This window comes from Macrosteles quadrilineatus, unplaced genomic scaffold, assembly GCF_028750875.1.
Source record: "Macrosteles quadrilineatus isolate MER2022 unplaced genomic scaffold, UCM_ALF_1.0 Scaffold_8__2_contigs__length_117827958, whole genome shotgun sequence".
Lineage (NCBI taxonomy): Eukaryota > Metazoa > Arthropoda > Insecta > Hemiptera > Cicadellidae > Macrosteles > Macrosteles quadrilineatus.
The window spans coordinates 91,445,484-91,472,684 of record NW_026542601.1 but is presented as its reverse complement, the minus strand read 5'-3'; the positions used below and the strand labels follow the sequence as shown (position 1 = coordinate 91,472,684).

Here is a 27,201-nt window from a genome sequence, read left to right as displayed (position 1 = left end):
TAAAAAAAACGAAAAAAAGGATTTTAGAAAAAAATCCTGTTTTGATTTGACATAGTATGTTATAGTCCTTACAGTTTTGATAGTTTTTTTTTAAATTTTTTTAGAAATTTTTTTAATAGGGATTTTCCTATAAAACCCCATAAAATAACGGAAAAATAGGATTTTCCCAAAAATGGCCCGAACGATTTTGATGAAAATTTAGTATGTTATAGTCCTTTATATTCTGAACAAAATGGTACAAATCCCATTTCTGTAAAAATTACGGTTCAAAACTTAATGTAAATTATGTCATTTTCCCATAAAACCTCCATAAAATAACAGAAAAATTGGATTTTCCCAAAAATGGCCCAAATGATTTTGATAAAAATTTAGCATGTTATATTCCTTTAAATTCTGAACAAAATTGTACAAATCCCATTTCTGTATATTTACTCTCACCGCTTACACATGATAAAGGTTGTTGACAAACTTATGGGAGAAAGTATGTGTCAGATTACTGATACCGTTTATTTATTGATATGTTAAGTGGAAAAAAACCATAGTACCTTAGTTGTTACTTAGGAAGGGAATCCTATCCTACCTACTCTAAAACAAGCGTGTGTAGGAACAAACTTTTATTTTCGTCCAAGGATTTTTATTTATTTATTTTTGTTAGTAAGGGGTATTTGGCTACGAGAAATCGATTGGAATTGGGCTCAAAGCTGGGAATGATCCAGTTTCCACCCCACAGCCCTTGAAAGTGCCTATGTTGTTATCGTCAATACCTTTTTGTTCTGCAGATAATAAAAACAGCTGATACAGGTAATTTTTTATTGCAATCAATGTATTTATTAAGGTGTAAAATGTTTTCTTTGTATAATCTAAAATTTTTCACATTGATTACCGTTTATAATAAATATCTTTAATTTAGCTAAATTCTAATAAATGTAATGTTTAATTCAATCCAAGCAAAGCTCGGTCTCCAGGTACTGAAATGATAAAATAATGGAACTACTAAAGTTTTTGTTTGTTTTAATCTTTTACTTATTATTACTTACAACTATGATAATATCAATCTAAGAGAATACATTATATAAGTTCATAACTGAGGGCAAAAAGAACTACAATGATCAAAAATGGTTTTACTTTTTATGCTAAAAAACAACACAGCATGAATACATAATCTGATATGTTTGGATCTAAACATATTACAAAGCTCTAGGCCTATATACAATCATTATTATTCAATCCAGCAAATCATTGGGAATTCTTACAAATCAAGCTTGAAACTAAATATTCTGGTAAAAATTGTCATAGTGGAAAACGGATTGTTGCAATAATTCCTCAAAAGATTACCTAAGTTTAGAGCCCTTAGGAGACAAATTGATGCATTTTTTTTATCAAATTACCCATAAAAGGATAGGGTAGAACCTCTTTAATCCGAACTAATCGGGACCTGGGGTATTTCGGACTATTGAATTGTTCTGATTACAGAACATATTGTTGTTTTAACATAACTTTAGCTAAAACGTGGCTAAAATGAATCATAATTGTTACAGGAAAGGTGAAAAAATTCTTTATAAAGTAAAATGCAGTGTTTAATTGATACAGTAGTAAACATAGTGAATAAAGATTAATCATATATTATATTTTTAAGCTCTTTAAAAAGGTCTAGAGAGATATTCAAAAAGTTTGTGTTTTGAGGATCAAAAATGAGAAAACCCAATTTTTACTCCATAAAACCCCCGTTAAACCCTGTTCCCATGGTCCGATCAATGCTGGTTCGCGAACTCATTCAAGTTTATCCTGCCTTACACCTTTAAACCAAATTTCATAAAAATGACTCAAGTTATCATGGACGCGCATATATATATATAAATTTGAACGAATGGTGTTTTTGGCCTCTGGAGACATCAAAATGAAAAAGTCAATCGGTCCCGGGCCTAGGTCCACCTACCGTAATAGCTAATTCCCTATAGCGAAATTCGCTAAAAATCTGCTCTCACAAAGAATAATTTTAAGGATAGTAGTCCTTGGAATAAATACCAGCTTAAGGATGATTTAAACAAGGTGTGGTTGCATCAAACTAATTACTGGTACTAAAGAGAAAGTTTACTGCTACTGATTATACTTCAATGACACAAGTCATTGTATAAAAACTAAAAATATCTTAAAGAAAATAATAACAAATCAAAATGAAAACTAGCCAAAAACAACACTTATCTTAACATCACGATTCAGCCTATAGGAAACAAAAATTGTCTACACAGAATAAATGAGTTGTGAAATAAATGCAAAATCATGCTTGCCTGGCTTTCCAAATAAAGATACGCTGTCTTTCAGTGAAAACTTGATTCCGAACGATTCCTCGACCGTACACATCTTCTGGTTCAAATAGTAGGTGTTGTTTGTGTATACAATCACTGTATACGTGTTATTCTTCTCAAGCTTGACTGACTCCTTGAAATGCAGATCGACAAACGAGTTGTAGGCGACTTTCCCACTGTAGTTGATTGAACCGACCATAGGTTTGTTGGGTTTCGAAGCATTTTGGATCGAAACAATGTAAGTCTCTTCATAGAGTTTGGGTGCAGCCCCCATCATACCAGGGAAAAACGTAGGAACTTGGATACCGTAGAGAGTTATATCCTTGCTGACGAGGAGGTCTAAGGCAAAGTTTTTGCAGCCGAAGGGAGCAGTTAGTGCGGGACCGGGCAGGACAGTTAGTTTGTCTAGCCTGGGACTCTGAGGTGTAACTGCCTGGTATGTACCGAGAGGGTTGAACAACCGGCGAATCAGCCGCTTCAACTCCACCATAGTGCGCTGCTTGGTAGAGATACTGAAGCCCTCCGGCATCGGGTAGGAGCCTGGGACCACCATGTTCATGAGGATGGCATAACTCTCGTCCATGGTCAAGACACTCTCATCTCCTTTGGACTTGCTATAGGCTACTTGACTGTAAAATATATAAAACAGATGAATCACAGGGTTGGATAACTTGTTACAAAAATTAGTTTGAATGTTCAGCATAATTGGTACAAAGATGGTTTGCAAAGGATGAATGAATGAAGTAATATAAGTTTATTCCACAAAATTAGTAAATTGTACGCATGGTTTAGTTAATATTTGTTATATATTTTAAATTACCTACAGTGAGTATGAACATGGTTTGTTGTAGTGGTTTGCAAAAGATGGAAACTAGATATACAAGGTGTCATAACCATTTAAAATATATCAAAATCAGTGATTATTCAGTGAGCTTTTGCCTTGAACATGTTATGAAATAACCCTAGTTCATGAATAAAAATAGAAAAAAACTCCTTCAATTTTAGAGACCATGAGTTGATCACTAAGTAAATAATGGAAGTGACTTTTAAAACTGCACCCAGATGTCCTTGATCATAGGGCTTTGTCCTGAATAGTGGTCTTGGCTAAACATACAGCTAGCTAGTCTTAGTCAGATACACAAGGCATCTCACTCCACTCTACACTCATCCTTCGTTTATATATTTGCATGACGTCAGTAAGCCAGTAATGTTCACATTCCAATTGGTAAAATAACTGATGAATAGCTGAATATGAAATATCTATAAGTATAAAAGAGGATGTTTGTATATATATATATATTTGGCAGTGATAAACTCAGACACCGCTGAACCGATTTTCACGAAACTTGGTACATACGTGTAGAATTTCATGGAATAGGTTTATACACCATCAATTTCGTGATCCGTCCAATGGGCTCCGCCCCAGTGGCTCTGGAGTTTCCCATGTTAACCTTATGAAAAATGGAATTAATGAATCTTAACAGCTGTTTCAATTAAACAAGTTGGTTCTGTTCTATGATGTTCAATAGCATTAAAGTTACAAGGATTACCAACAGGGTGCAGCACTATTATTTCTTTTACATTTATGACAACAGCTAATTTGCAATCAAAAGGTGAGTGAGCATAGCGAATGAACTTCAACCTGGAGGCGAGTTAGCGTAGTGAACGAGCTAACCTGAAGGCAAGTGAGCGTAGCGAACGAGCTAACCTGGAGGCAAGTGAGCGCATCGAACGAGCTCCAACGTAAAGGTGAGTGAGCGTAGCGAACGAACTTCAACCAGGACGTGATTGAGCCATGCGAACGAGATCATCTTGAAAATTAAGAAGTTAAACGGGGCAAAGCCTGCGCGTTACAGCTAGTATATACTCTATATATTTCAATAAGTATATCAAATAAAAATAATTGATAATTAAATTGTAAAACGTAATATTTTTCACATTACCTCACAAAAAATTCCTTTGACAGAGACAGGAACCGCAGTTTACTGATAGTTCCGGGCAACAACATGCTGCGTTTATTCTCTTGATTAGGAACCACTTCCATATCTAAACACTTCTGGTGTGCCCACCTCAAGACCTAGAACAATATTAAACTCATTTGAACACAAAGTTAAATTACAAAAGTATCAGTACAATTATGGCAATCGTTTATAAGTATCAAACTGTGTAAGGTAAAGAAATCATACATCCTCTGAGAATAGTATGAATATCAAAATTCATAGGTAAGGGCTGCATAAACCTTTTAACTGTGTTTTGGTGATTGGGTTTATACGTAAATATGCATTCCATTGAATCTCAAAAACTCATTCAGAATAAAAAATAAAACCATGAAAAAAACACAGTCGTTAGACAGTGTAGGTTTTTTTCCTCAACTTTTGGTGAGGAAGTTTTGTCATTGACATTAAAAACGTGGAATTGTTTAAACATTAACTGTCTCTGGCACTCACAACACCAGTGAAACTGGCTGCCTTTCTCTGTGTATTAAGTTGGCATAGGTCATTGCAGCTACTTCCCAACAGCTTGGAATTATATCCGTTTTGAAACTACTCACTAGGTATCACCACCATGCACCACCAAAATAAACAAAACTGTTTGTGAAATAATAAGTTTTTGGCCAGTACTATTACTGTTATGCACTACAGTTACTACTATACTGTTACTGTACAAACACAGTACTGTAGAGTTTCTACGCTGGAAAAATAATGTACAATTTGTCTTTGGAAGATACTGCAGGCAGTACATCTAGTCACCTAACTGATTAGGATTATCCAAAATTAGTCTTTCTGACCAATAAGGGATAAACTAGAAATTTACATGATACAAAAATAAATTTAAATAGGTTCAAAAAATAAAATGCTGTTCCCGGACTTCATGTGGACCCTGCGACTCACCCCCAAGACTAGATCAGCCTCCTCTACACCCAGGCCGTTGTCTGCTACCAGACTAGACACCACAGAACTGTCTACAGTGGGGAACTTGGGGTGCTTCAGCAGATTTGTTATGTTCTTCTTGAAAAACTGTGGAAAAATACACAGGAATAAGAAGTATCTGTTGCATCATAATACAACATTGAAAAAGAAGTTGACAATTGAAACAGTGCCGAAGTATTTGCATAGCATAATCACCCAGTTAATTTTAACAAATATTTATTAGGTTTCATGGTTTCATCTTAATTGCTTTATTTGAATATACAATTATTTTAATTTAATTTAATCATACATCTTTCAATTGAAACTGTACAGGTAACTTCACGATCAGTGTCGTATGTTTTACTAAATTACCTAAAAAACAAGTATATAAGTAGGGATACCCTTGAGATTCTTGTCATTCGCCTATTGGGTCTGGTGATGATTGGAGTGTCCAATCGAAATCGATCACCACTTATCATCTTTTAGGCCTATATGTATTTACAGTCTTGTGAGTCAACTGTGTAAGGGTGAATAAATAATTATTACAAGTGGTAATAGGCATATTTCTTGTTTTATAGGTTACTGTTGTATTAAGGCATCTTAACGAGGCAGGATGTTGTTAAGTCTGTTCTTTTTTGTCATCTATAATATTAAAACGAAACTGTGTTTTTTTATTTCACAATTCTGAATCAACCACTTGACGGATTTTCATGATTTTTGTGTTGAAAGAAAGATAATTTTGAGAACTAGGGAATGTCGAAGCCATAATTTTAGTTTAGGGTTTCAGTTTTTTAGAAATTAAGTTTTAATTTTTAAAAAGTCTAGCAGCCGACGCTAGCAATTTAAAGTATTTTCAATGCTGGTTTAACTAACAGCTGGTTTATAACTGTCATTGAAATGTTTATGTTACGAGTTGTTGTTTACAAAAATATTGTTCGTTGGTGTTTGCCTACATACTATTTCACTTTAAAATGTAGGTAGTTTTCCCCTACCGTGAAGGATCTGCGTTATCAGGAAATGTGTTATTTTGAACTAAACATCTCAAACACTTGCGTTTACTCAAGTTTTGTCGTACATGAAATCTGTGTAAGTATTTAGTTTATGCATTACAAATTTTAACTCATATTTGGGAAATATTTTTTCAGTAGTTTATTGCTTAATTGTTTAAGATATAAGTGGTTTACGTGTTGATACTTCTTTTTCTGTATGTTTGAATGTAAGTATGTCGGCATACTAAAATTTTGGTTAGTAATGAAAGCGGTAATCGGTGTAGTAGGTCTCTATAAAACTGTCAAATAAACTGCAGGGTGCAGCAGAAACCAAAGTCGACTAATACCATACCAACTATCCCCGTAGTACTGATGATTCAGAAACTTGGGCACTGACCAAAGAACCGAAAAACCTTAATGCTGGGTTAGATAATAAAGTGCAGAGAAAAAATATACAGACCAGTTCAAGATAACGGCCCGGAGGTCGAAATAAAAACCACCAGCTCGTATGATTTATTTGTGTTTGAATATGTTGTCAAATGATTTTTGTAAACATGTTTTTGTAAACATTGGTTTAGTTTTGAAATAAGAGTTTGTTGAAACAAGATGTGTGATTAATATTCTTGGATTAGAATTAGAACAGTAACTATATATGACCACATACTAATGGGGCCACATGGTTCTTTTAAAAAATCTACTTATTTACAAATTTCACTTAAACAGTATAGGCCTAAATAATCTTCATTTGTAGGTTTAACCGACCAGTGTCATCGCTACAGTCTAGGTTGTCTGGTGAGAGCCTCGTCATATTGGTATTTATTTATAAAATTTACAATACCAGACGTTCTACCCATACTACAATGTGGTATCCTCAGCGGTAGAGCTGATGCGGAAAAAATTTGTGATAGAGCTGAGGTGTGCTAAAAGTGTCTCAAATCATAAGCAAATGTTGAATGAGATTTTTAAACCCAAGCAATACATTAAGGAAGAAGGAATGTATGAAAAAATACTTCAGAAGAAACTCCCTTATCAGACAAATACTTCAATTGTGGGTTAAACTTCCTGAAACTACGTGAATCCTTCTTCCTTCATGTAATCATAAGCTAGGGAACTCTTTCCTTCAATACTAACTCAAGCAATAGCAACAGTACGACTCTACGGTAGAGCTGATCTAGTGGTAGGTCGCCGAACTTTAATACTCGATGTCCCGGGTTCAAATCTTGCCAATCAGCAATTTTATCTCAGTGATAATGCCACAACCCTCTAGGCCTAGCCTGAAGTAATTTGTAAAACAGTTCTGAGATGTGAAGATGGGACCTACCTTGTTACACTCATCCGTCAGTATCTGGTCCTGTGTTGCTATGGCAGCCTCCAGTATAGGCCAGATACTATCTAGACTCATCTTTGCCATCATATACTCCACAGCCTTCTCACATAGGTGAGGTAGCTTGAACTTGACTGAGGCTCTGTACAAGGCTTGTGTCTTCTCTACATTCCACAGGTTCACATAGTCCAGGTAGATATATCTGTAATGTGTCATGGGTTCACATTTATACAGGGTGTTTCTAAATGGAAGATCATATTTTATATGTTCATTACTTTAACCCTTCCCGGACGGCCTATAATATGTATACGGACAGCAAAATTATAAAAAAATATATGTCTTTTTTACATCTGTAATTTATAGAATGTTCTAAATAGTTGACCTATGCAAGACGTTTGTCCAAAATATTATTTTTTTCTTTATTTTTATTCTTCTCTAGAAAAACATTCCTGTACATCGGTTAAAGATATAATTGAATAAAAGACCCTTTTTACGATGATTAATGTTGTTAAATATAACAATAATTTGTTAAGTAATATTGTTAAGTATAACAATAGATGTTGTAATAATTGGCAGATGTATACGCCTACCGTCCACGGAGCAAAAATAGGCTGCAATAAAAGTAAACAAAATTTGTAAGAAAATATTAAGAGGCAATCAGCTGATATGAACATTATCCTTAATCAATCTGTACACAATAAACGAATAGTGTCAATACAATACAATACGTATAAATCTATCAGTTCATCAATAAAAGTATCTATATATATCAAATCCAATTTATGTTTGTCGTTTGTTTGTTCATTATGAGTTACCAAACCAGCTAACCGATCGTGATAAAACTTGAGAAACTGATGAGAAATGTGATAGATGTGACAATTTTAAATGGAAATTTTAGGGAAAAGTTCTCTTGCCACATATTCTAACGATACCTACTGATATGCCCTTTGAATTCAAATGAATTTTACATAGTCTCGAATATTCAATGACTCACTTTCTACTCTTGTTATTAAATATACTATTGAGTTTTGAGCAATTAATATAGGCCTACTAAACTTTTACCTTACCGGTATGACAAGTCCCGCTCTAATTAATGATCTGAGCGTGACACAATGTTTAGGCCTATTGCAATTAAAAAATCATAGCAACAAGTTTCAATACATTTTAACACTAATACCGAAACCCCGGTCTGACAGGTCCACGGGAATTTTCACAAACCCATGTTGGCAACACTGTTTACTTGGGAGATTCCATTCCCCCAATACCTTCCCCCCTTTTCCTCCCCTGCCTATTGATCATTGTTTGTTCATTTTGTGTGGGTGCCGTGAGCTTGACAGGTTGTCTGTTTATAACATTTCCGTATCAGAAGCCCAGCGTTAGTGTATTTTAAAGCAGGGTCTCACAGGCCAAGGGTTTCGGTTTGTGTGTTTCTAAGCGGGGTCCATTATTTTTCCAATGGGGTCTCACAGACCAGGGGTTTCGGTTAACGTCAGCCTAAGTAGGGTTTCGGTATTAGTGTTAAATAGTTATGACTTGAGCAGGCTAAAATATTAAAATTGATAATACTTTTAATCTTTTACATTTGAGATTGAGTGACTTACTCTAAAATTTGCCTGAATACGTCTGGCTCTACATCTGGTAGACTGATGTTTAGAGATTCACTGAGGAGGTCTTCAAACTCTGGACTGGACATTGCAAGGATAACTGAGTGCAGTTTAAAATCCTGAAACAAGTTTGGTTGAATATCTAAACAAAATTTCATTTTATGGTAAGAAATAAGAATTTGTATTGAAATCCAGAGTAAGGGACAGCAGTGGACCAAAAACTGATGGGATCGGCCAACATTTCACACTAATAAGCCAAACTTTTCTTACTTTAGTCAAGGCCACACTAAAAAAACAGGCCGTAATGCTCGCCAATCATGACGTCAATATAGAAGACGGCAATGACGTAATTAAGGTTATATTTTTGTTTTCCATGAAAAGATTAAAACAAGCAGCTGATCACAAACGGTAAACATTACGTCATTGCCGTCTTCTATCGTTACGTCATGCTAGACGAGCATTACGGCCTGTTTTTTTAGTGTGGCCTTGCTTTAGTTGACATTGCACACATTTTTCTTTGTTTGGGAAGGAAGAAAATCATATTTTTAATACTATAGTAATGATAAATTATTACATATTAGTATTTCATAGCCCTTATTACCCCCCAAAAAATAGTACCCCATTGCTGTAAAAATTATAGTTAAAAAGTTATTGCAAGTTATGTGATTTCTCCATAAAATAACAGGAAAAAAACAGATTAAAAAAGCGCTTGACCGATTTCTATTAAAATTTAGTAGGTATGATATATTTTAATATCAAAAAATCCTACTAACCTAATTGAAAAATAATTCAAACATAATTATGTTAATTTATAAACAAACATTATAAATCATAGTTTATTTACTTGATATGTTGTTGAAGATGGGTTTTGATGAAAACTCAAAATATACCTCCACATTTTTAAGTAAATTGTGATTAATTTATTTTAGTGATGAGTAGCCAACAAACCAAGAATAACATGTTATAGTCTTGTTAACTCTAAACAAAAGGGTACAGCCCTTATCGATGTAAAAATTACGATAAAAAGTTAACTTAATGCAACTTTTATGATCATACTTTTTTTTGTTCATAAAATATCATAGTTACTCCCACCACTTGTCCATGATAAAGGTTTATACAAGCTAATGGGAGAAAGTACGTTTCAGATTGATGATACCGTTTACCTAAAAGTCTTTCCATAAGCAATTCGGGTAGTTGGCGTTTGGATAATTAGCCTACTTATATTGTGCTGTAACTGCTTATTTAAACTTTTACTATCAGGCCTATGTATTGTGGCACTCACCTGTTGAGCCTCAGCTTTGCCAACCTGCACCACACAGTCACTCAGTTTGGACGTGGTCAGTAGGTAGTTCAATCTCTGTCTGGTAGTGGTCGGAGCCAACTGCCATCTCTGAGGCGAGGTCTTTTCACCTATCACACAACAGTTGAAAAATTAACATCAAAGACCTTTCAAATTCTTACTAAACGACAAAGTTTGTGGCTGCCGAGAGTGCAAGGAATTTACAATATGCTTGGTTTACATTATGTTGCTCTCAAAAGGTTACTGCAAGCCCTGGCGTTTAAACTTGTGCTAATTAAAGTAATTTGAAATGCAATTATTTCATCATTATTACTTAAGACAGAGACGTATTTTAACCCAAATATGAGTGAAGGGTGAGTGTAGAATAGAGAGAGGTGATCGGTGCAGCTGACTAAGATCAGCTGCTTCGTTAGCCAGTATTATTTGTGTAAAGTCCAACGGTCAGGGACGGGTGGATTCAGGTTGAAACCACCAAATAGCTACTAAATTTTCTCAGGATTCATCCAGCAATCTTTTGAGTGTTTTTGCACTATAACCACTCAGCTATTCAGCCAGTTCATTAGTATTGTTACTTACCTGATTTTTCTTCTTCCTTAACTTCAACACAGTCTTCTTCTTGTGTTGTATTATCTGAAATAAAACATGTTTACAATGTAAATATTTAGGATATCATTGCAGGCTTTTTGGGTGATAGTTTTAAACCCTTCCTCTGGAATATTAAATCCCTTTACGAAGCCAAAATGAGTAAGCCAATATACTTGCTAGATGTTTTTTTTATGCCTTGACAATGACAATAACTACATATTCTCAAATCACCATGTAGCAAATTTGTTAGAGTTGCATTTAAATATTGGTTTTAATAATGTATTTGATATCTTAATGTAATCTATCCAATAGTGTATATCCAAGATGAAGACTAAAACATTAAGTAAGTGAAGAGATTAAGCTTGTTCTTTTCTGATTAAGAGATGAGCTGCTGTATCCATTCAGCTACTCCGCGATCCAGTTAGTTAGGGGAGAGAGCTGCTCTAGTGGTTAGAGCATAGAATGTTAACTTACCAAGGTCCTGGGTTCATATCCCGACGATCACCAATGAATTTTATCTAAGTGACCCCGCAACCTCTAGGAGGCCTAGCCTGAAATAATATGAAATACCCCCGCTGCAGCAAACCTGCCGACTAAGCGAATTTCCATTTGTCTGAATTGATTTTAAATTAAATATACTGTATTTAAATAACATTAGGTTTAACGAGTACCTAGGTTTGCTGCTACAAGGAAACTAATAATGTGTGTTTTTAATAAGATATTGATAGCTTAGTATAAAATAAATAAATTTGCCAAATTTGATCAAATATCCATAAACAAGCAAACTGCAACATTTTACAATATTCTCCATAAAAATAACATGGGAATTTTAAATTTACAATTTTTTAAATTTTCTCCGTCACCAATAATTGAACAAAAATACTTTTACTAAATTATTTGTTTTTTAAGCTCATTAAAAAGGTCCAAAGAGAAATTGGTAAATTTTGTTTTTTGAGGGTCAAAAGTGAAAAAAACCAATTTTTACCCCATAAAACCCCCCGTAAAGCCCCGTTCCCATGGTACAATCATGCTGGTTCGCGAACTCATTCAAGTTTATCCCGCTTTACACCTTTAAACCAAATTTCATCAAAATCGGACAAAAATTACTCAAGTTATCGCGTTCACTGACGAATATATATATATATATATACATATATAAAAATTTGAACGAATGGTGTTTTTGGCCTCTGGGGACATCAAAATGAAAAAGTAAATCGGTCCCGGGTCTAAGTCTTACCGTGCCACCTACGGTAATAGCTACTTCCCTATAGGGAAATTCGCTAAAATGATCCCAGGCTAGAGCCTAAAATGTTAGGATATGAAGGTGGGAGAAAAGAAAAAAATCGATATCTATATAATTAATACGCTACATGAAACTTTGTCGGTTGAACTCCTCCGCCATTTCTTAACCGATTTTATCCATTAACGTCTCATTGGAAAGAGCGTGTCGCGTAGATTTGCAAACTGGCCTTACATTTTTGAAAAAATACCTTGGGCTCTGCCCCAGTGGCTTTGAAAGTTCCCATGTTATCCTTATGGAGAACATAATTGTTTACATTTTGATCAGCTGTGTAATTTAACTGCTGTTATTTATTTTTCAATGCAAGGAAACGCATTGAGTACATTTATTTACAATTTGAGTTTGTCCCCCATAACCCCCAAGACGGATCGTGGTTGTATCTTAAATTTGTGTATTTATCGTTGTTTTGTGTAGCTATAATTTGTTTATTTGTTGTTTTTTTCTTTTAAATGCCTCCGACGCGACGACAACAAAACATAGGCCGGTTTTATGCACCGCGACAGTCGCGTGTCGCGTGTCGCGGCGCGACTCAAGTTCTATTGAGTTAAATGGGAGCATTTATGCACCGCGACAGCGACAAACTGCCGCGCGAGCGACTCGGAGATCTCTAAATACCCGCGACAGGTTTTAGAATCGCAGCTTCAAAAAATGTGTCGCGCGCGGTTCAAGTTCTAATGGATCAAATGGGCACGTTTATGCACCGCGACAGTCGCGGCACGACAGTAGTATTTTTCATACTCCACGTGGTATATTCTCCATATATTTATATTGATTAATGTTAATAATTAGTATATAAATGAGTTCTTTACCCTTTAATTGTAATATAAATTACATCATTATATTATGTAATGCCATTTTTAAGAGGGTTGATTCAATTCCAACTGTAAATTGTATGTGTTGTTTAAATAACTAGGGTTTTGTCATTAACGTGTACAACACTACAGGGTCTATATTTAAACAACTTAATAATCACTTCTACATCACAAACACAACACACAACATTGGATTGAGAACAGACCGATTTCTTTAATTCCCCCACCACCGGATGTGAGTTTACGCGACAAAAAAGTGTCGCTGTCGCGTGACATTTTGGTCAGCCGCAAGACGTGGCGCGACTCGTGACTCGCGACTGTCGCGGTGCATAAAACCAGCCATAGACAGGAGGCGTAATCGTGATAACGACCGTAGCTACAGAACATGCAGTGGCGCGTAATAGGCTTAACTCATCATAGCCAACACCTGACCCTGGACAATCTAAACTATTAAGTTACAAATGCGCCCTAACACTACCCCAAAACGACTTTTCGTTCTCAATTGGCCCTCTATCAATGACCTGTGTTGCCTGTACAGCGAGGCATTTTAAGAAAGAGAAAACCGACCGGAATGCTTTAGGTTTATCAATAGGTAACGAAGATAAACATGGTCTGAGTTACACACCGGTAATCTTTGAGTTGACTCTTTTAAACTCATCGTAAATATGACTATTATTCGTTTTGAAATAACTCCTGTAATACTTTGCAATTGCTCGAACTCGAGCAACATGTACACTAGTATGTATAAATAAACCCCAGTTGGTATACATACCTGGGACAGTGGTCGATGTTGTGTTTTCAGAACTGGTAGGCTTGGCTTGGTCTTCAGAAATTCCTTCAGAAATTCCTTCATTGGTTTGTGCTGTATCAGTCTTTGTCTTGTCTAAACACAGTCAATCCCAATTATAAAAATGAAATATTTTCATAGACAACTGACTGAGATAAAAGTATTGTCATACAAATAGATCAAGAAATTAGATTATTAGAGTACAGTTTTCTAAGAAAATTACTTTTACATGAACACTAACTATTGAACTAAACTTTTACAATATAAAATGGAATATTGATAGTCAAATATACCAAATGATTTATATCAACACAAGGCTTACTGAATGGAATAAGTCTTAAAGAATTACAGTCCAACCTCAGTATAACGAATCTGAAGGGACCGAATTGAATATTCGTTATATCAAGGATTTTGTTAAAACGAGGTTCGTTATATAGAGGTTAGGTTTGCAGGAATTTCGCTAAGTCGGGGTTCAGAACCAGCGTCGGTCAATATAGGTCGGGATTTGATCTCATTAAAATACAATTAAAGTAGCATAGGCTACGCTACAATACTTTACAGTACAGTGTTTACATTGTAAAGTAGGACCTAAATTATCCGGCAAAATAAAGGGGAGGGATCTTGAATATTGCGCAATCATGACAATGGCTTTGACCTTGGTACAGGTTAAAAACTGCAAGTTTAAAATCACAGCTTGTTCTAACCCTCCTAAAACCTAACCAAACACTGTATTGCGTAGTCATAAACCATGTAAAGAACAAAACAAAACAGTAGAAAGTTTTGTAAGCTAATGCTCGTGATAGGCCGGTAGGCTACTTACAGTACAGTACTGATTTATCACAACAGAGGAATGTCAATAATAATCATTAACTATAGCATTGGTGTTGCTAGTTGAAACAAATCGTATTGAAAACAATAAATTATTAGATAAGTCATTATAAAAGTGTATAATCATAGCCAACTTAAGGATAATAAAAACACTCGTAAAAGGAATGTTAAGATAACGATGTTGCTATTATTTCTCTTTGGTTTTGTTTTTATATTCATTCTTAGTTTTCTCTTTATCCGAAAATTGTACAATTCACCATAGTTATCCCATATCGCCCAATCACAGCTTACTAAACATTACGTCGCCATCAGTCCTCAGTGAATGAAATCAGTTGAGTTCTCAGTTGCAACATAGCGCGCGCAGCGACAGCAGACAAAGATAAAAAACGGAGCAGACGAATGTTAGCGCAAGCGATGACGTGACCTTTCCATTTCATTCGATAAAGAAACAGATTTTCCCAAAACAATAATTGGGTGGGGGATTTGTTATATCGAGGGAAAGACGTAGACAATTCGTTATGCAGAGGTTAAATTCGCAATGTAGAGGTTCTGACAATGATAATTTGTTATATTGAGGTGTCTTATTTTAGCCGAAATCACGAAAAATTCGTTAAATCAAGGTCGTTGTTATGGTTTGTTCGTTATATAGAGGTAAAATATACATTGTGTCTTATGGAGAGTTCTAGGGGATTAAAAAAAATTCGTTATATCAAGGAATTTGTTATATCGAGGTTCGTTATATCAAGGTTAGACTGTATTACCAATGAATGGTTGCAAATACATTTCCAACACATGTTAAAATGTAATTGCAAATTGCAATCAATTTAGTTAGGTGTAGACATTTGTTAGGAATTGTTATTTGTGTAACTAGTGGGCGAAGTGGCACTTTGCTGCACACAAGAGAAATGTTTACGCATAAGCCATAGGCGAGTGTGGAAAGTTTCTCGAGTGTAGCAAAGGCAATCTTTTTACTCGTGTTACACATTATATTCTTCCTACAGTCACTATAAGGCATAGAAATAATTAGTCTTTCAAACACTAAACAACACGTTTTAGGTTAGGAAAAATTCAAGCGTTGAACGAAATGGGAAACACTGCAACAGCTTATCGTAGTCGTATTATCTTTAAGTGTTGCCAACCTATTTCTAAGCGTACACGGATTACGTGCATAATAAAAGCACGCTGTTTTGTGTTGTTTGGTTAGAATACTGGAGTGCGGCAAAAGCAAGTAAATGCAGCAATTAGAAACTTTCTGTAATCAGTGCTGGAAGCCCTCTTTGTCAGGTAGGAAAATATATTTTTATATCTGTAACATTGTGCCTCATAGACCTTAAATATGTCCATGTTAAAGAAGATAACATGTATGTAATTAATTTGCATTTGGCAAAAAATAGTTCATTAAATACAGTAGTAATAGAACAAAAATTTAAATTGAGATTTTATTTAACTACTTACGTAAATATATTTTACCTACGACCGTTTTTTAAAGTAGCCATTTCAGTCCAGTTCTTAGAATTGAAAAGTTTCACTTTACAGCTGTTTACTTTCATATCCGCATAGTTTCATTTCATATCCGCATAGTTTTCTCATATCCACACAGGTAACGGACCAATGAGGTTCAAGTATTGAGAGAAAAGAATTAAAATTGTAATGCTTCGAACGTCAACTAATCAGCTGATCAGCTGATCAGTTGATCAGTTGACCAATTTAATTGTTGATCCGACTTGTTCATGTTGATACTCGCGTATTCTTAATTAAGTTGGTGGAAGTCCAGAAATAAATGAAATATTTGCCGAATTGTACCTGATACAATATTATTTATGGTAAGAATGCTGCTAGCAATGTAATATTTAACGAAGTTTAACAAACACGTAATTTACAGGAAATCAGCTGATTATACAACAAGTCGTTGTATAACATTCAGTGGCAATGACAATACACGAAAACATAACCTCTCTAAAAAGTTATCAGTAGTGATTGTTAGTAATTAAATCCAGATTGATAGTAATTAAAAAACGGTCGTAGGTAAAGTAGTGTACGCAACTCGCGTTAATAGTCTTTACGACACTCGTAGAAGTTTTTAAGGCACTCGCCAAGGCTCGTGCCTTAAATTTTCTACTCGTGTCGTAAAGACTCACTTAACGCAATCGTTGCGTAAACTACTATTAAAATGTAGATGGAAACATACCTTCCTCATCATTTGAGCTTGGTTTGGAGTCGACATTTTCTCCTCCTCCATCCAACACATCTATAAAGATCAAAATAAGGTCAAAAGCTGTTACGTGCCCACATCTCCAAAACTTGTTAATACGAACATTAAAGTTTACAAAACGTTTTTCAATGACAGAGTACTTTTTTAGTAGAGTGGAATCATTTCCAGGTATTTACGATGGCATTGTTGTCGGTCTTATCTCATCTGTCTGGGAGAGAACGGTTCGCTGTAGCGTCGCCAGCAGCGGCCCGCGGTAATCACTGTCTTTGTATTACTTAATCATGCCACAGTGCACTGTGTTTGTAAGATAGATTTGCCCTGCAATATATTTGAACTGTACGAACTGTGTAAGTGTAAAGTTAGGTGTGTTTCTTTGTTTCAAAACGCTAATATTTTACCAAAAGAAAAACAATGCGATAACGGACATGAAATGACACTTAGTGTAACTGACAGTCGTGAAAGGTGGCATTGTGGAAAAAATGTGTGCCGACAAGATGTTCAACTACGATGTAACACTTGGTTTGAAAATTCATGGTTGGGTTTTGAAAAGGTTTTGAGCCACAAACTCACTACTCAAGATTTTTTCGAACGCGAACTGGGCATCAATCTCAACACTGTGGTTGATTGGAACAACTATTTGCAAGAGGTAAGTGCAGCAAAGTTATTAGCCAATCCCATTGTAATTGGAGGTCCCGGTAGTCCCGGTGTCTAACAGTAGAAATAGACAAATCAGTATTTGCTAAGCGTTAAGTACAATGTTGGTAGGGTTCCCAAACAACAGTGGGTCTTTGGCGACATTTGCCGCAAAACAAAGGAATGTTTCCTGTAGCTGTGGAGAACAGATCAGCTGTTTCACTAAAGCCGATCATAATAGACAGCATTGCTCCTGGGACACTTGTCGTGTCCGATCAATGGCGATCATACAATGGAATTAGAAATGCAAACAAAAATTACAACCACCAAACTATCAACCACAGCGAGAACTTAGATCTGGACAGTGGCGCACATAGCAACACAGTTAAGAGAATGTGGCTGTCCAGTTAGTTTTAGTCGTCGTTTCAGAAACCATCGAAAATGGTAGACAGCTATTTTTGTGAGTTCATGTGGCTGAAACGGCTTCCTCAAGAAGGTAACGTTTTTGGAAAAAAATACTCAGACATTGCGGCTTTTTGTCCACTTCAATAGGTATTATTACACTAGTTTCAACTATGTGTGATTTTTCCTTTAATTTATATTGTGTGTAATTAAAGCCCTACTCTGAAGTGTGTCTTCTTTATTATTTAACACCTACAATTCTTAACTCTTCTTAACTTCCTAACAATTCGTTATTCAAGTGTTTGTTGGGAAAATATAGTGGTGGGCACGTAACGGATTTTGACCCAAAATAATTACTAGACAATGTTTTGTTAGAGCAGTAAATAGATCTTACTGTGAATAACATTTCAAACAAGATATTTGGGGTACCTAGTATGTATCACAATTTTAATCAAAAAAATCAATTTAGTTTCAATCTTTTTTGAATATACACCGGGGATTGAACGTATATCTTTAAAACCAAAGTCTGCTAAAATTTAAGTTTAAAATTAACCCTTAGAGTGCCAGGCGAGAAATAAAAGTAACGCTTAAAAAATGCTGATGATTTTTCCCGAAGGTCGCGCTAAAAATGCCAAGCGCAATCTGGCGATTTTTAGGTTAAAATTTCGTAAAAATCGAATTTTCGATATTTCGACCAACGAAAATCGATGTATCGCATCTAGTAACTTTCGACTCAATGTTAATATATGGGTTAAAAGAATCCGAGTATCCATTCGGTTGTTATGACAACTGTTCGATCATTACGAAACGTCCGATCAGCCGGACGTTGGCACTTTTGGCTCGTTCTAAAAACGTCCGGTCGGCCGGACGTCGGCACTTTTGGCTCGTTCTAAAAACGTCCGGTCGGCCGGACGTCGGCACTTTTGGCTCGTTTTAAAAACGTCCGGTTCCCTGGTCGTTGGCACTCAAAGGGTTAAATAAAATTACATATTCTTAAGATGAGTAAGCTAGGCCAAAACTTGTAGAACGTAAAAAGAAATGTTAGTTTTATTTAGTTGATTTAACGACTACCGCTACGGCTTTTTGTGGTTGAGTACTTTACTTCTATTGATTCACATGTGCCAAACTCTACATAACAACTTAACTAGTCAAGATACTAAACACGACATATCAAATTTACAATACTTACTTTTCAATTGGTTAGATGATGAACTAGATTGGTCTTCTGAAATCTCTTCATCCCTGAAACAATATTGTTGGTAATTTACTTGTTTACAAAAAAGATGAACACACTATCTATCTATATAATTAATACGCTACGGTACATGAAACTTTGTCGGTTGAACTCCTCTGCCATTTCTTAACCGATGTTATCCATTGACGTCTCATTGGAAAGAGTCACGTAGATTTGCAAACTGGCCTTACATATTTGAAAAAGTCTCTTGGGCTCTGCCCCAGTGGCTTTGAAAGTTCCCATGTTATGCTTATGAAGAACATAATTGTTTACATTTTGATCAGCTGTATAATTTAATTGCTGTTATTTATTTTTCAATTCAACGAAACACATTGGATGGGTACATTTACTGATTTTGTTTAAATTAAATATTTAGGCCTACTACTTTAATTTACAATGTAAAAAATCGAGATAGCCTGGGCAATTTGATATATTCTACCTCCTATATAATGAAGAACACCTACCTACAATATGAAGATTCCCACAAACAATGAACCAGAGGATGTTAGTTGAAGTGGTACTATTTTGTAGGAAACAAGGACTTAATTTTATGACTAGCAACAGTGCCAAATACAACGGTATCTAGTTTAAATAAATAAAAAACATACCTACTATCATCTTCCAAATTATACCAACATATTCAGACTCAATGTAGGTTACATTTACATTGATAAGAAGGTGATAAGATGTCATGATAAATCTAATGTTTGTAACAAAACTAGATGAGACTTTTTTGCTATACTTAATAACGGTATTGATTTGGACAAAAATATTTCCAATTAATGGTATTTTTTGAAAATAAATTGCTCACTTTTTATAGTAGGACCGAATACATAGGTGACTAGTTAAAATGGACAGGCAAGATGGTTATTATATCAATCACTCGTTAGTTGTAGTGAAAACACAGTCTCAAGTTTTGTTGGGATACAAAAAAAGAGGGAGAGGTGCTGGGAAGTGGAACTGCTTTGGGGGGAAGATAGAAAAAAATGAGGGAATCAAAGCTGCTGCCATTAGGTAAGCTATTTTTCTTTTTTCAATAGGCTTATTATTTAAGAAATGTATTTAGGTGTATCATGTAGATACATACTTTACTTACGTTTACTTACGTTTTGTACATCAAAACGTATAAACCAATAACCAGGAACTTAATTTTACAGGGAGTTAAAAGAAGAAAGTGGATTGACGTGTACAGAAAATGATCTACATAGTATTGCAACCCTTGATTTTTCTTGGCTTGAAAAGAAGGAAATGCATCTAGATTATGTCTTCCTTTGTGAAAACTATACTGGTGATATTGTAGAAACCGAAGGTAACTTACTTAGGCCTAATGTTATTTATTGACATAGGTCTATGAAGAAAGATATTGCGTTTATTGAGAACATTTTAAATAGACCTATACACAATTTGGTATAAATTTCACACATCAAGTATAATCTTCTGAACTATTTGGATTAAAATAAATTTTAAAACATATTATATTTTGCTTGTTTTCTGAATTATTAATCTATTCAACAAAACAATATGTCCTTCTTTACTGGTCCACTGCTGTTAATTAGCTTTAGTATTGTCTGCCTCTGCTTGAGGAATTGTCCATTCTCACTATTCGACAGCTATTCATTAAACGCCTATTATTAAACATCTTTAAAAATCATACTAATTATTTCAAAGAATTACTCACTCTCATAGTACCTGTTACTCCTCACGATTAGGCATTTCTTCACTTCAGATGAATTATACTTTCTCTAAAACTAACATTTTCTTTTCTAATATACTCTATCAAAATAATATGTAGGCTTCTCATTTTAGTAATGATCACCTTCTATTAATGTTTTCAAATTAAGAGTAAAAGAATTTATCTTCAGGATTGGTATGAATGCGGCCGACGCTATTATGAATATTGCAGCTGATTACTGGCACGTTTGACCCCCACCCAGTCCCCTCCATCCTGAGCCAGCAGGTATATTTTAGTCCCCACCTGATTAAAATTTTATTTGATTTTATTTGGTTTATTATATATTAGTCTTTTCTAATCTTTTCCCTAAACTAATATTTTATGCAAACAGTTTATTTTAACTTTTAAATAAGTCAATTATGATTTTGGTTTAGGCCTACTTAATTTTTAATAGCAAACCAGCAGACGCATAGGCAGCAATTGCCTATGTCTGGTGATTTTCTAAAAATAAATCAAATAAGGTAATACGGAGAGGTTCTGTTTTATTTTAGTTGTAGTTTATATTTTGTAATTTTTCATGTATTAAAAGTATGTATCTGTAGACCTTCGAAGAGAGACCAATCTTTTTGTATAAGTTGCATGTTGAACTTTTTTCTGGACATGTGCTTCTTGGATAGGACGGTTTATAACTACAATAGATACATTGCGCTGGGTATTCTTGCTTCTTTTGAAGAAACTTATAGGCTATCCTTGATTTTGATTTAAACTCGATTATGTATTTGCTTCAATTTGAACTCTTTCCTCAACACATAAATCTGTATTCTCTCTCTTTACGTTATCTGTATGTCGTATTACTGTAATGGCCTTGTCTGTATTAATTATATTTAAGCATTAACTATTAAATCATTACCTTAGTATCAAACATATTTTGTTTCAGAAATGCGCCCTCAGTGGTTTGATTTGGAAAAAATCCCTTACACAAAGATGTGGGCCAGCGACCGAATATGGTTACCTCTAGTACTTGAGAAGAAGCTGTTCACTGGATATTTTGTGTATGACGTCAAAGGAGAAATATTAGAAAGTAAAATAAGTGAAGGGTCTACAGACCCGATAAATAAGTAGCAAAGTAAATCTTATTACAACAGTTTAAAAAAAATTTGTTTTCATTGGCGTCTTTATTGATCACTGTATTTTAAAATGTGATCTCCTCTCAAAATAGTCCCCTTGGGACTTCACACACTTATTCCAACGATCCTGTCACTTTTGGAAACAAGCCTGGAACTCTAAGGTAGGGAACAGCCAGAAGTCACAGGTTGCCATATCCGATGAGTACCACAGCTCCTGGCTGGCATAGCACAGGAATGCCAAGTTTTGATAAAAAAATGGAAGAATGCACTAGAGCATTGTCCTGATGAAGCCACCAAGAATTTGTGGCCAACAAATCGGGATGCTTGCGACGCACTGCATCGCGCATGTGGCGTAGAACATCTAAGTAGTACTCTTTAGCGATGTTTTGTCCCTCAGGTGCATACTCATGATAAACTTCTCAATTACAGTGAAAAAAAAATACCCCCGCCGCAGCAAACCTGCCGACTAAGCGAATTTCCATTTGTCTGAAATGATTTTCAGTTAAATAGCCTATATTTGAATAACATTAGGTTTAACGAGTACCTAGGTTTGCTGCTTCAAGGAAACTAATAAAGTGTGTTTTTGAGTAAAATATTGATAGCTTAGTACAAAATAAATAAATTTGCCAAGTTTGATCAAAATATATCCATAAACAAGCAAACTACACAACATTTGACAATATTCTCCATAAGAATAACATGGGAATTTTAAATTTACAATTTTTTTAATTTTCTCCTTTACTAATAATCGAACAAAAATACTTTTATATACTAAATTATTTGTTTTTTTAAGCTCTTTAAAAAGGTCTAAAGAGAAATCGGGAAATTTTGTGTTTTGAGTGTCAAAAGTGAGAAAACCCAATTTTTACCCCATAAAACCCCCCGTAAAGCCCTGTTCCCATGGTCCGATCGTGCTGGTTCGCGAACTCATTCAAGTTTATCCCGCTTTACACCTTTAAACCAAATTTCATCAAAATCGGACAAAAATTACTCAAGTTATCGCGTTCACGGACGTATATATATATATATATATATATATATATATATATATATATATATATATATATATGTCTATTAAATATTTAAGTAAATAAGTACAACTGAGCACCCTGAATATTATATTTTATAAAAAGAAGTGACTCAGGGTGCTCAGTTGTACTTATTTACTTAAATATTTAATATATCAGCAGCCCTATTAAGTGAACACCTAAATTAAAACATATATGTCTATATATATATATATATATATACATATATATATATAACGAATGGTGTTTTTGGCCTCTGGGGACATCAAAATGAAAAAGTAAATCGGTCCCGGGTCTAGGTCTTACCGTGCCACCTACGGTAATAGCTACTTCCCTATAGGGAAATTCGCTAAAATAGTCAATAACTTTGATTTTGCTTAGAAATTGGCTTGCTTTTTTTGCCGCGGCGGTGTTGAGAGTTTCCACTGAGAAGACTGCACCTTTTTTGTGGGGGTTGGGATAATTTCCCCCTTCCTGTTGACCTATTGTAGCAACCCTTAACTCAGTCTGACAGTCCTAGGCTTTTAGCATAGCCTAGGAGCTGTGAGAGGCCAAATTTCCTCATCCCTATAGATTCCGTTCCAGAGATTTTCACCCATCTTTGGGACACCTCCGGACAGTCCAACCATAAGTGTTCAGAGGTTTCCTCCTCGTTTTCGGAGAACCTACATTGGTCTCTCTGTGACCTCCCTATGCTTCTAAGATGTTTCGGTACTTTGGTATTATCCGAAGGCCACCCTTAGGCCTATACAGCGCGCTGCGGCGGTAATGTTAGTTTGGGTTATCATAAATATATGTTTGTAGGACTTTACTCGTTTCATTATGAATCAAACACTACCAGATTAGTCATCCTTAAGCTCGCCAAATCCCCTCCAAGTAGGCCAAGGTTAGGTCTTGACCGGAGCGCGCGCATCACCTGTCACCGCATTAACTGGTGTGGCAGTAGAGGCGGCGACGCATTCAACTTAATGCTCGCCGACATCGCTGCCTTCTGGGAGGCAGAACTCAAAGGCCGCTAATTGTAATAATGTCAAATTTGGATAAGTCAATTAAAGTATGTTCTTTCCATTTATGAGCACCCAACCTAACATAACCACCGCAGCGTGCTGTATAAGGGTGGCCTCCGGATAATACCAAAGTACCGATGTTTCCTAATAGGGTGATTTACCTAATAAACATTTCTGATTTGTTCTATCTAAACTGGACAATGTTTACGTTTTATACTAATGTTGTATGTATTTTGTTTAATAGGCCTAGTTCAAAACCCATAAAAATTATCTGTTTCAGATGGGACAAAAACAGAAATAATTGCTAAATTTAGGCCTATGTTATTAATGTAAATGAATAAATTTCTATATCAGATTATAATTTTATTAATATTAATATTGAAACAGGGCGTCCACGGAAATGTCGCTAATAGGATTGTAAAATAGTGGTGCGGGACCAGCTGGTAATTGCCCTGCAGGTCAGTTTGGGCTGCCTCAAGTTAGGCATAGGAGGACCATGGTACTTGAGGTTTCAACTGACATCAGGGTCCCCCCCGTACATAGAACGGGCACATACTGTTGATAAACAAAAATGTTCAATTCAGAATCTAGATAAAAAATATTTTGTTAAGCTAAATGAATGTAGGCCTAAACAAAATGTTTCTCGTATTTTCAACTTTTATATTTTGACACTCAACAGTTGGAGTAGTAAGTTAACTTACAGTGTGGCCAGTTTTGACATTTTCCCTTCACGTAAAAGGTGGTTGGCTATACCCGGTTGATGGTACGGACACAACTTACTATATCCACAATTCACTTACTGATAAGAAAAACAAGTAACAGTTAAGTTAGTTATGTCTGATTGAACTAACTTAATAATAAGTCAACTTCTATTTTTTCACTAAAGAATAGTTTTTATTTAAATTTCAATCTGAATGTGCTTGACATATGTTTTTTTATGAATAAAGCATATGAATTTTTAACAAATTCAATGCAAATAAGTTAGACAAAACACTAGCCTAAAATAGGCAGCTACGTGTTTTAATATATACCGTACCTATTCTAATTTAATTACATTGATCTGATAGTGAATATATAAAACCAACGACATTATTAACTATTTTTGTTTATCGGCTGATCGATATCTACCAGCAGATGTCCAGCTAGAGGTTGTCAACACACTCGTCCGCCCAGTAGACAGATGATCCTTAGGCCCACTTGCAGTTCTCCGTTTGACAAGATATTTATTTATTTATCCCAACGGTTTCTCCATTTAATACAGTTTTCTACTAAACTAAGTTAAATTAACACAATTAACGATATTTAAATAGGCCTAAGTCAACGCTGGGGTAGTGCCTATCATGGAGCCAAAATGGTTATGCCTAGTTTAAAATTATTGTAATGCCGTGGAAGGATGATGAGTAAAGCAGTAGAGACAGTGAGACTGTGTTGTATTCCATTAGGCAGCCGGTACATCCAAACAGGGACATATAACTCATTCAAAGAATCCATCATTTAATGAGCGATTCAGAACTGGATGATGGCCATCAATGGTTACCTATCGATGCTCATCCCTAACTCAGAGCCATGTTCATAAGTTTCAATTTGTTTTGACATGCTGATAACTTACTGTACATTGTAACGTGGACAAGCCAGCCCCTACGGGGAGAGTACCCAGTGATATTCCTCCATCCAGGATGGTGGGGTGTTCAGCTCTCAGAGAGGTGGTAGTGTGCCATCAATCTCTAATCTGCCTGTGGCTGTGGTTCTTTGGGCTTCGGCCGGTTCGACATTGTATGTGGCAAATCCTCGACTTTGGAAGTATACCTTTTCCTGGAAGGTGAAAATGGGCGAGTACCCGTAATCTCACGGGTACACTCTATGGGAACGGAACTTTCCGCAGTGTGAGGGTAACGGTTGGTGGTCACACTACATTAGCTTACGGTACCCCTGTCCCTGAGACCGGTGGGTATGGTTCCCGAGAGTGTGGAGGGTTCTCCATGGAACCTCAATTGAGTTAAGGGTGTCGCCACCTTTGGTGGATGGTTCATCCGGGTGGGTCCCACCCTACCTCCCTCCGTTTGGGAAACCCTGATGGCCCGGCAGTGATGTTGGGTCAGATGGGCAAATGAAGTAGATCGGGTGCTGGGATCAAGCCCGCTAGGGGTACCTGGGGATCTATCGCCCTTGTTATCCCTGGTTTCCCAGTGAATGGGATGGCCTCGATCGGGTAGTGGTGGAAATAGGTGGGTCCCCTTCCTCTTGGCTTTGATGGCGGGTTTCGGCCTGTCAGGGATTAGATAGGTCCCGAGTGTCGCTTGCACTGTGTTGCGTCCATGGACTCCATTATGGTCCGTCGGGGTTTCGGCCCTGGGGGAACCCATTTGGAGGGTATGTGAGACCAAGTTACCGGTATCCCTGGTTAGGATTGAGGGGCAGCCCTCTTTCCAAAGGGTTGCTTCGGCAGCCGGTGTTGTCAAGGTCGGTGCGCAAGCTCCGGCTGGCACCATGGATCCCGGGTCATGTAATAGGTACCGGGTGGCCATCTGGGGGCTTCGGCTCCTTTGACAACAACTAAGTCTAAGTTTAAGTCTATGTACATTGTAAATAGCTTATAAAGTATTTATACTTACTCCTTTGACTTTTTCTCAACATTCTCTTCTCCTTCCGAAGTACATGACCTCTTCATTGTTATATAGATTTAAGTTACCGGTGTAAGTTAAACTAAGATAATATCAATATCGGCTATAAAAAACAAAATCTAAAATATATTAATGAAAAAAATGTCTTCCAGTGTAAATTATTTATCTTGAATTAAATTAGTAAACCCTAAACAAATAAATGGACATGCTTATTAGCGTCTTGTCCGTCTTATGTTTTGTTTTTGACTTGACAGATTAGACAAAACAAACAAACAAACAACAAACTTGAGTGAGACTGAGACCGAGACCGAGCTGAGAGACTAGATTCGTACTGGATTCGGAATCGGAGACCGGTACCACGGCCGCCTTTAACTCCGTAGTTAAAGGTGTGCTACTCCCACATATTCTGACGTCACACGGATTGCAAACAAAATATCACCTGGGGCCCATTTCATACTAATATTATTAGTAAATCAGCTGATCACCCAATGCAAATTACAAGTTACAAGTTGTAACTTGTA

General features: G+C 35.9%; 1 protein-coding gene across 1 annotated transcript; it reads right to left on the bottom strand.

The window, feature by feature from the left end:
• Positions 1-1,109: 1,109 nt before the first annotated feature.
• Positions 1,110-26,903, bottom strand: LOC129001768 (BTB/POZ domain-containing protein 3-like). Its single transcript, XM_054429207.1, has 11 exons — positions 26,672-26,903; positions 19,181-19,233; positions 16,933-16,992; positions 13,902-14,012; positions 11,009-11,062; positions 10,415-10,542; positions 9,130-9,251; positions 7,526-7,730; positions 5,198-5,323; positions 4,250-4,383; positions 1,110-2,935 (listed from the first exon to the last, which is right to left on the bottom strand). The coding sequence occupies exons 1-11, from the start codon at positions 26,725-26,727 to the stop codon at positions 2,242-2,244; spliced, it is 1,743 nt and encodes a 580-aa protein (XP_054285182.1). The 5' UTR covers positions 26,728-26,903; the 3' UTR covers positions 1,110-2,241.
• Between the last annotated feature and the right edge of the window lie 298 nt (positions 26,904-27,201).

Coding starts and splice junctions, on each gene's coding strand:
- LOC129001768 (XM_054429207.1), bottom strand. CDS start 26,727: ATGAAGAGGTCATGTACTTCGGAAGGAGAAGAGAATGTTGAGAAAAAG. Junction 16,993..19,180: donor ATCATCTAACCAATTGAAAA/GTAAGTATTGTA, acceptor TGATCTTTATAG/ATGTGTTGGATGGAGGAGGA. Junction 2,936..4,249: donor TCAAAGGAATTTTTTGTGAG/GTAATGTGAAAA, acceptor TATATTTTACAG/TCAAGTAGCCTATAGCAAGT.